Consider the following 14,764-nt stretch of genomic DNA (forward strand, 5'->3'; position numbering starts at 1 on the left):
GGTTTATTATTAGCCGCGCTAGCCTCATAGCAATGCTGGTCTGTCCACACTGAAATAGCTCATTAACTGCTGGATTGATTGTCATGACATTCAGTACGGACATTCGTGGTCCCCAGAGGACGAATCCTGCTGACTCTAGTGAGAATTATCAGGTGGATCGACTCATGTTTGGTACAGACGTTTAAGGTCCCCAGAGGACTAATGCTAATGCTAATGCCTCTAATGGTTTCCTCACTTTTACCACCAGCCGGTCAAAGTTTCCTCTTTGACAGTTTTGGTGCAGAACTAAATCTGCTGGACCAACTGTCTTTCTCATGACTAATAAGTTTGGTGATACCTGATAAAACTTTCGGTCCAGTTACGACCAAACAACTGCAGAACTGATGACAAACAAACAGCCTTAACTGTACATTGTGGTTAGTGCTAATTAGCAAATGCTAGCACGCTAACAAGCTAAACTAAGACGTTGACTGTGACAATCATTACACCTGCTAAACACTAGTATAAAAGCATTTAAACTGTAAGCATGCCACCATGCTGACATCAAAATTTATCTTAAACTTTTGTTTTTCTATTTCAAGATTTGCAGATTTCAGCTGAGCGAGCCTGTTGATCTCTGAGGTAACAGCTGATGTGGTTACTGTTCACCTCTGAACCACCTGCTGCTGGAGAGGAGAAGCGTTCATTCAATTAATGGGAGAATAAACAAAATTATGCAAGATGAAGAACAGCAGACTGTAGAAGTGGTAAATGATTGGTCCCATTGACGGTTGAGGACCGTCTGTCCTCAGGTTTGACGTCCAGGAACAGAAGCTGTGTCCTCACTGCACACACTTTCAGAGCCGGCTGCTCCCAGGCCTGATGGATTTCACCTGAAGAGGGCGGTCCTCCTTCAGCGTCACGCCAAACGACATTGTTATCTAATTTTCAGTCAAACTGCAAGATGCTGATGTTCATGTCGATAAGAAGTTCTCTCCTGGTCCAGATTAATTTTATTTTTTCCAGTTTCAGCCTATTTTAATCTCACTGAACAGGCACGTTATACGGGTTTGTCAGCCAGGCTACCGTTTCCCTCCGTTTTCAGTCTTTATGCTAAGCTAAGCTAACCAACCCAGGTCAAACCGTAGTTCAGTGTATTATAAATATAATTGAAGTATAGAGAAGTCATTACAAGTACACTTTGACTGATTGTGCTTAATTTAAAGTATGTTTGACATGTACTTTTAAAAAGTCTAAATAGATTTCAACAATGAATATACTCATTCTGCAATACTTAAAGTGGTTTTTCATAGTACTTTATTGTAAGTGTATGATAAGTTGCACTTAAGTGTACTTTTAAAAGGTGTACTAAAATACAAATACTTTTAATAAAGTGTACTTATAAAAACTACACTTATTTTCAGTCCTTTGTAAAACATGCTTCATTAAAGTGTACTTTTATTTCACTTAATTTGAAGAATATTTAAGTATATTTCCAACACATTGGTGATATAATACAATGGTACTGCGAGTGTGTTTTGAATGCTGATTAATCCCGATTTTCTCTGGTGTACTTCAGTACACTTAAAGTGAAAAGATATCAGCATAAACTCATTGTGTGTGCAGGTTTACCTCTGCGGTACTTCAGCGTTTTTAGAATCGGGGTCGTCGACCTTTGCGTCTCCTTTAAAACAGAGACGATGGGACGCTGCTTCTCCCGAGCTCGGACGAATGACGAGCCTGCGTGTCGTTTTATAATAAGGTGCTGTTTATTTAATCATTTCATTATTCACATCTCACGGTACACTCTCCGATACCTTTGAATTGTAGTATTTACCATGTGTAATACTGACCTCAGCCTCTGCTCCCTGCAGAAAGGACAGTCGTCTCAAGCATGAGCTCCAACCCCACCTCTGTCTCTGGGTACGTTTGGTTGAGGGAAACGATTCCAGATTATAGACATGTGCTGATTCTTCCCCACTTGCGCCTTTCTACCCAGAAACAGAGGCTCGGCGGGGTTTGGAGTTGGCTCTATGTTGCTTTCTGGTTCAGCCCTGCAGACTGTGAAGTGCTTTTCTGGCTCTTTATAAACACTGAATGTCCGGATTAAGTGTCTGATCACTTTAACTGCACAGAGTCACGACAGCATCGGGGCCCAAACCAGCCCGCTGCGCCGCCCTCGAGCGTTGAGGGCGGCGTTTTGTTCCGGTTCTGATGGTCTGGGTTTGACGTGGATTAAAACTGGATGTGAAAATATCTGCAGTCTGAAGTTCCTCAGCTTTTCCTGTCAGCATGCCGTCGCAGCCGCTGCCCAGAGGAGACGACGTGGTCAACTACAGACCATCAACATTAACAGCCTCATCTGGACAGCAAAGAAACCCCCTCCCACTAAAAACACTTAGACCACTTGGTGAAGACTCCCACTCCATTTTTTTTCTTTGTACAACTTTAAGGCAGGAAGTTCCACTTTTTTTTTTAAATAGGTAGGTCTCAGTCTTAAATTCATGCCTCCCTGCACAGATTGGATTTTTTTTTCTTAAATAGAGGACGGGGAGCCTGGAAGTTTCCGAGAGTCCATCAGGCCTGATCCACTGAAACCAAAGTCAACACGGGTCCTCGTGGCGTGCCGTGCTATGCCATGTAGATGAAGGTGTTTATATCGGTCTCATCTCGCTTTATGTACTTGTGATCTATCAGCCACTCGATCTGCTCCTTGATCATCTTCTTCTGTGGTAAAAACATGTTCTTTAGGATCTCCACCAGCTCCGTCTGCAGCTGGGCGTTGTTGATGCGCTTCCTCATCTTCATGATCTGGATTATGGCCTCCTGGACGTGGGAAACAGGAGAGAGAGACTGGTTACACTGCAGCCTGTGGGTCTACGCAAACATGGCCGCAGGCGTCACGATGGGAGACGGGAGGTGAGAGCGTTTATTCACAGGAGGAGGTGTTACATAACAGAGGAGGAAGCAGCGGGGTCCTGGGCTCATCTCCTTACCTGTGTTCTCAGTATCCTGAGCTGGACGATGCCCTCGTTCTCCTCCTCTCTCATTCGCTCTGTGGTGAGCTGCAGCCGACCAATCAGGTTGATCTTCCCCCTTTTCTGAACCTTAGAGTTTTTTCTGTAAAGTTGAGTCACAGCACAAGTTTACGGTTTAAGTGTTAAAGCGACAGTTTGTGAGCCCGACTGGCTGTCTGCTCATTTCCAGTCTGTTTGCTAAGCTAAGCTAAGCTAAGCTAAGCTAAACTAAGTTAAGCTAACTAGCTGCTGGCTGTAGCTTCAGATTTACTGTACAGACATGATCCAACCTTCAGCAAAAGACAGAATAAGTGAATTTCCCAAAATGTTGCTGTGAACCACCTCAGTCAGGTTTTATTCCTCTTTAGGTATAAAAAAATTTGAGCTTCATTTTTTTTAAACACGTTTTTCAACTGAGGAATAAAAACCGACGAATAAAAAAGGTACAACACATGAAAACTATTAAATAATATATATTTCTACCCCGCAACCCTGAAAGGGATAGTCGGTATAGAAGATGAATGAATTAATATTTCTAATGCTGTTAAACTACTGCGTTCACATACTTTTAATACTGTCCAATGCAAAAACGTTGAACCTCACTCCTGATGCCTCCATGCGTCTCCTCCTGCATTTTACCTCTCTGAGAAGTCACCTTTGAATTTGATGCCTGTTTTTAGCTGTAAAAGTCGTCGCTGTGTTCAGCAGTAACAGTCTGATGGTGGTGTGTCGGAGGATTTAAATGATTAATGAAGGGGCCTGCTGTGCGAGTCGGTGCGTAAAATTACAATCTGTGTATCAACGAGCGCACAAACAGCGCTCCTGCTGCTGATGGCTGCAGGTACTGAGTGTGTCGTGCTTCCAGCGTCTCACACTTCCTGTCAGACGCTGTGAACGTGCTGACTTTTCCTTACATGAGAGAAAACTCCTGGTTGACGTAGAATAACGTTCCTTCTGCGAAGTCTTTTGGCGAAGACACCACGGGGTCGTACGACAACACCTGCCGCTTGAGTTTGGGAAACGCCACCAGAGACTGAGGGAGTGAGGAAAGCAGTGAAAATAATCAGGACAATAAAACAAGCTAACGGCAGCTAACGGCAGCGACTGAACCTGCGGTTCGGAGATGCGAATGTGCTCATTTACCCAGAGAGTGCGTCGCAGCTCGGCGTCCGGCAGCTCGGTGGCGAGCTTGAGGTTTTCGAAGCTGATCCTCTCTCTGGGTCTCTGGTTCCAGGCGAACAGCACAGCCAGCTGGAAGGTGGTCACCTCCAGGTCATACTGGCCCACCTCGTTCTTAAAGGTTATCTGGAGACAGGACATTTTGTTTAGTCTCTCAGATTCTGCTACAGAGAGACCAAAACACCAGCGCTGTGATCCCAAAAATGATTGATCAGAACCCTCAATCAGTCACACTAAGAAATCTGTGAAATGTGGAAACTGCCCGTGTTTTGGAAAACATTTGAGGGATGAACAACTGTAAACTACACCTGGCAGGTAAACGAGCTGAACGAGCACAATGATAGAATGTGTGTGTGTGTGTGTGTGTGTGTGTGTGTGTGCTGAGACACTCACGATGCCGTTGGACATGAGGTGATGCCAGTGAAGCTTCCTGCCGCTGTGGTTCTTCTTGTAGAAGTCTTCCACCTCTGGTATCAAGTCCTCCAGCTCTGTGGGCAAAGAGACGAAAACCTTCTCGCTGCTCCTCGACCAGGCTCCAGCGTTCAGGATCTTTATGTTGACCGAGTCAGCTGAACACACGAAGGCACCTCAGTTACCGACCAACAACCGCTAACAGTTAGCTCGTCTTTAACTGACAGTCTACAGCAAAGATGTAACTCTGACGTTAAACTTCTGTCAAGTTTTATCAGCTCTTGTGAAGAGCTGCATTAAAGGAGTGTTGTATGGTCACAGTCTGCTCGCTGAAAATCATTTTTTTGTCACAGGCTGTAAAAAAATATGGCCACTGTCTCCGTCATGTCACCCACAGCTGCTGATGAAGACGACTTCATCACCTGCATCACGTTTATGAGCGTGCGTGAGCTGCACTGCGACTCTCACCTGGTAAAGCAAGCTTGTTGTGTTTATGCATCTCTTTGAAAGACTGGTTGAGGTCCTCTGACACCTTGATGTCCTGAAACATCCTGGCCAGCTTGTTGACATAGTCGGCTGGCATTCCTACTTCCTGTCAGGACGCAGGACAGCACAGGTAGGCAGTTTTTACAGGTGGGGAACGGTAAACGATAGTGACTCTCGGACACACACACACACGACCTGATCTTACCCTGAGCCACTCCACCATGTTCTCCTCGATCTCGCTGTCTGCGGAGATGTCCAGGATGAGTCGACGGGTCAGGTGGGCTTTGTGGTAGCGCATGAACACGTCTTTGTTCTGGACGTACTTCAGCACTAACAGCTGCAGACAGGACACAGGTGATTACTGACGGCGTTACGTGACTGCGTGATTAAAACGAGGCCTGAATAAAGTCCCTGACACGCACCACTTCCTTGAGTTTGGCCTCGATCTCCTCGGAGGTGAGCTTCTTGCTGAGCGGGGTCTTCCTCAGCAGCATGTCACAGTAGTTGGCCAGCAGCTCTGGACACTTGGACTCTGGTTGAGTTTTCAGACCGACCCTGTGAACACAGGAGAGGAAAACTGGTGCAGTCAGACTTTACGGCCTTCAGCATCAGAGCGCGAACTGCCGATCATAGCTGGAGCATCTCTTACCCTTTCTGCTTCATGGGGAGCTCTAATTTAAATATAGTGGCATCGTTCACAACAGCTTTGTACGCCTGCAGAGAAGTTTGAAAACAGTCAGGTTAAGAGCGTCTCGTGACGGTCGTGTCTTACATGTTGTTCATGGACTCGTTAACTAAAGCTGAGCTCACTTTGTCTCTCGCCGTCAGGAAGCGCGGGTCGTCCTGAAAGGCCTCTTTCACCAGTCGACTGAAGCGGTTAAACAAGGTGAGCAGCTGCTCCACATATTTCTCTGAGTCCTGCATCAAACAACAGATGATTGACAGCTGTGACACCTGAACAGCACCCGTTGAGAGTGTGTGAAGACTCGTTAGCAGGCGAGCAGAAATGTTAGCATGGACAGCTAAAAGTTGCTTTCACGAAAATTTCTGGATATATTTGGAGTAGTTCGCTAAAGTTAGCAGACAAACAGTGGTTAGCCACATTAAGCTAACTGCTGCGTCTGATAGAAGGCTGCTTATTTGACATCCAGACACAGAGTGTGTGACACTCACAGAGGTGATGGTCTCTGCTGAGGCCACCATATCAGCCAGGCCGGCGCTCATGATGTGCTCCTCCAGGTCCTTCAGCATGGGCTCGATGCCACTGGGCACTTTGTCCATGAGGGAGAACATCAGGTGCAACTCTGCGACGGAGAGAAAGGCCACGTTACCGCTTTTAGGGACAGTAATTAAACCTGTGGAGACACTAAAGGCGAACAAAGACGCTAAAGGAGAGATATTAAATAATGAGGCTGATGATCAGCTGCAGCAGCTCAGAGTGACTCTGCAGGCTTCTCTCAGAGCGCAGCCACACAAACCACAGCAGGACCTGAGCCGATGTCCTGAACGCTGAGCTTTCATTTGGCAGCTGCATTACAGAAGCAGCAGAAGAAGAGCTGCTTTAAAATCCATTACTGTGGACGCCCTTCATCCACGCGCACACACACACACACACATTAAAAAATAATAATGGGTGGTTTATGCAGCCCAGACACCGAGCAGACGTCTTAATTATAAAAAGAGAACACAGAATGTGGAATACACTTCAGTCTAACTTTAAGATGATTTATTACAGCGTTTTCCATCTGAATCATTAATGATGCATGAGCTCATTTTAGGAAGTCTGAGCTCATTTTAAGCATCTGACCAATTTAAACTGTTTGTAATTCTGGCAAAGTTCTTGTAAAACTACTTTTATTTAGACGACTTTGGCAGAACTTTGTCCTCTTCTGTTAGATTAAGAAAGTTTTGTGGGAGAATGTGGTTTTTTCCATTCAGCACTGTCCTCAGTGCTTCATCACACACTGCTTTCAGAGGAGAGGTGGCGACACACGGACGCTCTGCAGGCATTCGGATGGTGGACATGAAGGTTTGGTCAGGGCTATTTCCTGGTGCAAACCTGAGCTGGCTGAGCCTTTGGTGGGAGCGGTCCTGCCGTACTCACTCTCTGTCTCGTTTCGTTTGATCATGCCTGGACACTCGGCTAAGATGGTCTCCTTGAATGATGTGACTAGAGCGTTGACGCAGCACTCCATTAACTGGGAACAGAGGGAAAACAGCACAGCGGACATGCATGAGACAGAACATTTTGGGAAAGGCACTTCTGTTTTGTGAGATGAGAACATGGAGATCAACCTGCAGCAGACACAGATACAGTCAGTGACCGCAGGTATCGGTCCAGGTCTCTCTGTAGAGACGTGATGAGACCAAACCTGGCAACCTCACTGTGACAACACGACCACAGGAGGACTGTTCACCAGCAGATAGCACACTGCTGACACTGCAGGCTGTAGATTTACATGATGCTTTGAGTAAAGACTAAACGAAGGAGAGAAGATGCTCTTAATGCACAGACATCAGAATGATACTGCTTGCTAATTACAGTCAGAAAGAAAGGAAATAAGCACATTTGGCTAAAGGTTTAAACTAATCTTTAACTGAAAACGAACACAGATTGTTTTTTAAGATTTTCAGTTAATTCCCAAAAACGGACAACTCCGTGATTTCAAGGCTCCTCTTTTCATCAATCTTAGGACAGTCAAAACGAGACAAACCCATTGGACAGACGCGTCCTGCTGGCTGATACTCACTGCTTGTACCGAGTTACAGTCGCGTCTCGTCTCCAGGTATCGCAGCGCACGTTTCTCCTCTTCCCTCAGCTTTGAATCAGCCTGGTGAAAACACACATTTATCCATCACATAAAACACTCGTCATCGTCTCAAAAAGCATTACATGTTTCAACATACGGCCTTTATTTCTGTTGTGGGGAATGAAATTCTGCTTTAAACTGCAGAGGAGAGGCAGATCTGAGCCCTCTGAGAGGCTGCAGAGACATTCAGGAGGCAGAAAGGATGATTCCAGCTCCGATTCACCAACGCTCAGTCCAGTGTTTCCAAATTCACCTGAAAAATATTGTTTTAGGATCGTTTCAATGGTTAAACTGCAGAGAAGAGCCTGTGGAGGAACTGAGCCCCCCTGATCTAAACTGACTTTAAGTCCTAAAGTTTGACCAAAGACGAGTGAGACCGGACGTTCGGCTCATGCTGAGCTTCAACAGACGCGATGCTTCGGTTTTGTTTGAGTAAGAGAGACGAAGTGAAGAAGAAAAGCATGAGATCAGCTCCAGCAGCGGATCACACGGCCGCTTCATCCAGCTGGATTATTTCCAAGATCATCAGAGCAGAGAACAGGAGCCTCGACAGTTTCTGCTTCCTGCTGTAAAAGGCGACTGCAGGACGGCAGCTCTCATCTGTTATGAGGAGGCGATGAGGGTGTTTTCTCTGAGCAGAGAGGATGCTGGGAGCAACAAATAAAAACTTCAGACTGCTGCCATCACAGCATTTCAAAAAAATACCAACTGACCAGCAGCAGAGACTTTAAAACACATTTCTATCTGTATTCACGGCGTCATTTCCCCCTTTTATAGAGAGATGGGCTATAAAAGAACATTAATCCACAATGAAGGTGTTACGCCTCTTAAAATTTCAGTTTGTGGTCCATGACTGATGAGATTAGCATGTGTCATTAGCTCTACGTCATTGTGGTGGCCACACTCAGCAGCGCATCATCAAGTGAAAAACACCTAAAACAGCCCAAAAGGCATTTTTCTCATGCAACTGGCTGAGTCCACTTCAAACCAGCCAGAAGGAAACAGAGAAACCCCCCGACAGAAACCTCTGATGTGAAATAACCAGAACTGTTCCAGTTTTTTATTCTGACGCATCCTCGGTTCATACTCACATATTTCATGTAGTTCTGGACTCCATTTTGCTGGAGGTAGGCGGGCGCCTGCGTTCTGTAGAACCTCTCCGTCGAATCCATGTACGCCTTCTCGAAGTTGTCCCTGTAGATCTGCAGCTTGTCGTCGGGGTTGGAGCACAGATTCACTGCTCAGATGCAAAAACACAGAGCGGTCACAAAGAGACGTGAGAGGTCAACGAGTGTCTGCAGGCTGCGTGGACAGACGTGTCTCCTTAGAGTTCAACATGTGATAATTAGGAGACCTCAGCAAGAGGGAGAGACTTCGACGTGACGAGCACAGATCTGAGCTACGACTGGATATAATAAGGCTGCCTGTTTAAATCCTTTTTACTTTTACTATGAAGGACACGAGAGGTTATGAGTTAAATGTCCTCACACTGCTGCGATTAAGCTTAATCATATTTACTGCAGCTGGACAGGCTGCGGCGGTGGAGGAGGCTGCAAAAGCACTTTTCAGATGAACTTGATAAAAGCTTCATTTCATGCATAAGAAGTTCCATATTTTGTTAGAGTTAGCTCTTTGAAAACACCTTAAATGCCATTTGGAGTCATTAACAAAGCTTTAGGACAGTCTGGAGACACGGGCTGTTCTCATAAAGATAATTAAGGTTTACTGTGCGCAGGGTGGCTGGTAGAGCTCAGGTTGAGGAAGCTGCCTGTAATGTTTCAAACTGTAGGATTATAGGAGGTGAATCTACTGCGAGTCTCCTTAACCAAAACATTTTGGTTCAGAGCAGAAGAAGCTCCTTCCTGTGGACACTCGTGGTCCTCTAAGCCTGGCAGAGTCACTGCGTTTCTCACCGTAGGATTCTCGCACGCCGATGACCAGCTGGGAGTCGAAGGCCTCTCCCAGCCTCTCGGCGTGGACCAGCTTCATGGCGCTGTCCTGTAGCCTGTTCTTAATGTTGGAGAAGATGGACTCGTTCCAGGTGTCCAGCATCAGCTGAGTCCCCACAGAGAGGACGGACAGAGACACCAGAGCGCCGTGTTAGTCACAGTATGACCACAGCGTGCACGCACACGCTAAAGAAAAGCTCTGCTCCTGCGCCTCCTCACCTTGCGGACGATGCTGTCCTCCACGTTGGACTTCTTGTTGCTTCCCTGCTTGCCCATCAGAGTGATCTCCAGCTGGCAGAAAGGCTTCGGCAGGATGTCGCACTGCGTGAAGAACTTCCTCCACTCCACGATGTACGCCTTCAGCAACGCCGTGTCGTCCTGGTGACTCAACACACGCTTAGAAAGAGCGGGAAACATAAGACTGATCAACACCTGCAGAATCTAACTGACAGACAAGAACCAGAGGAACATCAACGATGGTGAGAATCAGGAGCGAGGCTTTGAACGAACGGGGCGAGCTCCATGTGAGGAGCTGAATCAGTGCAGTTCACACACAGAGTGAGAGCACATTCTGGTAAAACTACCTACATTAATCAGTACTGAAGCTTTGGTGCCACGATCTGAGATCAGGATTTCATTCAAGACCCGGACAGAGCTGCAGCTGCAAACCCACCAGGGGTCACATGATGAATGTGATCAGAATGTCTGCATGGAAACGTGAACGCAGACCTTAAACTGAGCGAAGCGATCAATAAACTGAGAGACTTGATTAATAAAGAGGAAACTTTGAGGTGAGGCTTTCAGAATAAAAGCAGGACATTACAATTTAAAACAGAAAAGTTTCAGAGAAACGTGATGCAGTGAAACAGCTGCTGTCCACAGATTATCTCTCATACATTTCCTTTCATCTACGTTATGCACCAACAGTCAAACAGGACTTGCAGAGTTTAATTCAAATCCATTCCAGGGCGTCTGACGGTCACCCTGCTGTCTGCAGCACGGCATTAAGTTAAAGAACAAATCACATTTTTTCTCTATATGACACCGTGGAAATGTACCATAGACGTGAAAAAACATGTATTTCCTTCCTCAGCAGAAGCCTCAACAGACCAGAATGTAAAGCAGCGACCGGACATTTATATACGTTCACCTTCCAGTTAGTGGAGGCAACAACTTGACGCTCTTTTCTGGGTGATTTGTGTTTCTACTAATCACAGAATGAGGGAACAGCAAGAACATCCAGCAGTTTAGACACGAAACAGCATCATTTTCATCAAGAGGTTGAGACAAAAATCCCGTAATGATTCTAGTCTTACTGCTTGTGCTTGTTTGATGAAATCTAGGATGTCCTCTTTGAGGGCCTGGTGGATCTTAGCTGGACCTTTGTCATCCCACAGGCACACAGCATGGACGTCTCTGTGGAGGCAAAGAGGAGAGACGAACGATGTTTCCTCACAGATTCACAGCGTCTACTCCTGTTTGCCCTGAAAGCAGCTGGATTAGGGGAAACTTACGAGAACAGGTCAAACCACTGCTGCTTGGTGACCGACTCCTGCCGCAGCAGCTTCAGTACGATGGGACGCATCAGGTCCCATTTATCCTCAAACTGAAGGGAGCCTTTGTTCTGAAAGCAGACAGGACATTTCTACATTATGTACAGACTGTAAAGATAATGGTAATGGTAATAACTGCCAATATCCTTATGAGAAAAACTTCCAATGCCACATGTTGAACTGCACTTGAGAATTGCTGAGAAAGATCATTGACTTGCACAGGTCTGTGTATTTGTACAATATGTACAGTTTATAAAAATACTGTTGCCAACATATATATATATAGATCTTCTCAGATGTGTCCACAGCTCTCAGGAATCTCCTGGCAGCGTCAAGCACCACCTGAAACCTGTCCAACTTCTCCTGTATCTCAGCGGCACAGTTTTCTCGTCCATGCGCACAGTCTGAGCTTCACTTCCTTTCTGCCCTGCATTGACACATTTGTCATCTCTGCGTCTGACAAACCCTTTTCTGCTCTGATCTTATTCACTTTTATTTCCTTCAGTCTTTGTGGACACTTCATGATGATTTCCCTCACAGCACAGGCACTTGGCTTGCTCCTCATCTGCTTTGCTCTCCTCCCCATAGCAATGACCCTTCCCCCGTCTCCTGACTCCTCGACACGCTGCAGCAACACGTCCACATTCCTGACAGCAGGAACATCTGAGAGGAGCTCTCTCACACGGCCTCACCTCATAACACAGGTACTCAAAGTACACTGTCTGCAGCAGCTCCCCTTCAAAAGTCAAACACACCACATCTCTGTCCTCTTCCTCCTCTCCTTGGTTCACACACACCTGTAACATCTCTTAAGTCTCAGCCTCTACTGACAGTGGCCATGGACCACTCTCTTCTTCTTTGCTTCTGATCCAAGTGAGAAGAATCTCCAGCTGTGCTCATCTCTCTCTGAGGCTTTGGTGCACCTTCAGTAATGACCATCCCGCTTCCTGTAACTCTGACCGAGCGTACGTCTCCACGTTTTCCTCCTACAATCTTTCTAACCACACGTGGATTCTTGAAAATTCTGTCTGTTCGTGTCTCCCCTCTCAGATAAGCCCTCTCTTCCCTCTTTTCCCTCATTTTCTGACTGGACTCGCTTGAATAACTACTTCTATTCCTTTTATCTTCAGATCCTCCTCTGTCCTCATTTTCAATTTCGCTCTCCGATTCCAGCTCCGACGACACTTTCCCATGGGAAAAAGTTCAATCATCATGAGTCACATCCTTCAGTGTTTTTCATTTCAGCAGCATCGTTGCTATACTGCAGTGGTAAAGAGATGCTGTGGAGCTTCATGGTTCTGATGTTTCCCTGTCTGTCTCCTCTACCTGCTCTGCAAACCAAAAGTACATTTGTCTAATTGATGCCGTAAATTCTTGGGGATCTAACAATAAATCACCATCAGTAAAATGACGATATTACTCATTTCCATTTAACATGGCATCTGTTCCAAACTGAAATATTCATCACGATTGAATCAAAACCACTTCAGAACTTTTAATCCGCGTTATATTCATTCTAACATACTTGATCAACTGCCTGACGTGTCTTCTTTAAGAGGCCTGTGAGAGTTTGCTCATTTGCACTGCACTCTAGCCTCGCGAGCATGTTAAGATATCAGATAAAAACGAGCTGCTAAATAAGGTGCAAGCATTGAACTTCTGCTGTATGTAGTGTTGTATTGTTAAAACATGGACAAGCAATAGTCCATCAGTGGTGCTTTAGTGTTACAGATGTCCACTGTGGATGGGGTGAGAGGCGACCGTCCGCACTGGAGAGAGGTACTGTTTACCATTTCACACCACTGGTGCAGCTTGTAATGTGCTATCTTTTGTTATAGAGCAACTGTGGTTATTCTGTTACCGTTGCACCACATTTTCACATATTGTTGTGTTCTGTTGTAGTTTCCTCATCCAGGCTGAGACAATGCAGACCACATCACCAGGGCTTGTTTCCTCAGACCTGACAAAGCTTCCTTCTGAGCCACAGCTGTCTGCACAGGCTGAGCGGTGTGCGAATTCCTTCAAAGCACTGGATGTTTGCTGGATTGAAGGGTTTCACATACGGACAAACTTGCATATTAAATCAAGCTCTACCACAAGTGAAAACTAAACAGAGGACCATGAAGGTGACAGGAGAGTGACAGTGCCATCGTGATGGAACAGTGCAGGGACAGTAATAATTAATGCTCCAGCTATCAGTGCAGATAAGATTACATGCATGTTTTGGCATTGCCTGTCTGCTCATACTGCACACGCAGTTACTCTTTTCCATGCAGAAGTCGTGTGCTTTGACTGCAATGCCATTCTTCTATTCCCGGTATACAGCTCTGCTCTGTCACCTCCCCTGTCCCTCTGTTTGACGATATGAACTCAGACTGATTCAGACACAGCGCTATAGGCTCCTGCCAAGCAAAGTTAGTTAGCATGATAGCATCTGAGGATTACCGTTCACTTAATGCACACAAACTAATACGACAGCTGCCTTTAGCAGCCTTTAGCATGTATGTTAAAGGGCTGCTCAGCTGCAGATTTCTGCTCCCTCAGTGACAGATGATATGAGATTTGTAGCTAACGCACACACAGATAATAGTTAAATTTTAGAGCAGATTAAGCTAACGATACGACCCGGACCCTTCATCCGTCTCCCCCCGTATCTACCGCTTTTCTTCATATTTAGCTGTGTTGTAGCTATTCTATTTAGCCAGCTAAATCACTGATAAGTAGCTAATGTTAGCCAGATGTAAGTTAACTGCTCCCCGCTAAAGTCAACGCTGACGGCACAGTCGTGTCCGGGCTCCCTGTGCTGTTCGTCGAGGTTAGAGCTGAACGCTAACATCGCACCACGCAAGTGACAAGCACTTCATCGAGCGTTAAATACAAATAATTGAATTGGAGTGGGTCTTACCTTTAGCAAATTAGACGTCGCCATGTTCCCTCAACTTATCCTCTCGTAAAATCTCGCGTGAACTCCACGCAGCAGGACGATTAACCTTATCTCATCGCTGCCTCTTTCTCAGCACTGTTGTACTTTATTATCAACAGAAAGTCGACATGAATAAATAAATAATACATTTTAATAATAATAATTTCATTGTTAAAACCATTATTTTTATTTTTTCATTTCACTCGTGGCCTTCTGTCAACTGAACATACTCTTTAGATTTTATTATTATTGCATATTTATTTGAAACAGTCAGATTTAAAGGTGCTGAATTTTAGTACAGAATGCCCGTTGTTTAGTCTGAATATTTCACTGTCAGTCTAAACACCCTGCGTCTCTGATACGTCTGTGAGGCTACAAAAAGTCAAGGTTGTGTTGAACTGAGTGTTGGATAAGTTCAGTGTGTTTCTCTGTGCTGTGATGTGGAGTCGCCACAGAC

At 45.6% G+C, this 14,764-nt stretch overlaps 1 protein-coding gene across 3 annotated transcripts; it reads right to left on the reverse strand.

Annotated features, from left to right (window-relative positions):
* Positions 1–1,726: 1,726 nt before the first annotated feature.
* On the reverse strand, positions 1,727–14,342 carry cul5b (cullin 5b). Of its 3 annotated transcripts, none has more exons than XM_076750691.1 (19): positions 14,290–14,342; positions 11,346–11,455; positions 11,148–11,247; positions 10,051–10,227; positions 9,796–9,937; positions 8,974–9,119; positions 7,823–7,903; positions 7,177–7,270; positions 6,246–6,376; positions 5,883–5,990; positions 5,722–5,786; positions 5,495–5,627; positions 5,278–5,409; positions 5,055–5,178; positions 4,569–4,744; positions 4,140–4,301; positions 3,911–4,029; positions 2,976–3,099; positions 1,727–2,805 (listed from the first exon to the last, which is right to left on the reverse strand). In XM_076750691.1, the coding sequence occupies exons 1-19, from the start codon at positions 14,311–14,313 to the stop codon at positions 2,611–2,613; spliced, it is 2,343 nt and encodes a 780-aa protein (XP_076606806.1). In that variant the 5' UTR covers positions 14,314–14,342; the 3' UTR covers positions 1,727–2,610. The 3 variants fall into 3 exon arrangements, with proteins under 3 accessions (XP_076606806.1, XP_076606804.1, XP_076606805.1); XM_076750689.1 differs by having other exon boundaries at positions 7,132–7,270; positions 14,290–14,336; XM_076750690.1 differs by having other exon boundaries at positions 7,132–7,270; positions 10,051–10,209; positions 14,290–14,329.
* Between the last annotated feature and the right edge of the window lie 422 nt (positions 14,343–14,764).

This window comes from Chaetodon auriga, chromosome 15, assembly GCF_051107435.1.
Source record: "Chaetodon auriga isolate fChaAug3 chromosome 15, fChaAug3.hap1, whole genome shotgun sequence".
Classification (NCBI taxonomy): domain Eukaryota; kingdom Metazoa; phylum Chordata; class Actinopteri; order Chaetodontiformes; family Chaetodontidae; genus Chaetodon; species Chaetodon auriga.

Excerpts from the sequence above, each read along its gene's own strand:
- cul5b (XM_076750689.1), bottom strand. The coding sequence starts at position 14,313 with ATGGCGACGTCTAATTTGCTAAAG. Across the intron at positions 9,938-10,050 it reads AGGACAGCATCGTCCGCAAG|CTGATGCTGGACACCTGGAA; the intron begins GTGAGGAGGCGC and ends GTGGGGACTCAG. Across the intron at positions 3,100-3,910 it reads AACCAGGAGTTTTCTCTCAT|AAAAAACTCTAAGGTTCAGA; the intron begins GTAAGGAAAAGT and ends TCAACTTTACAG.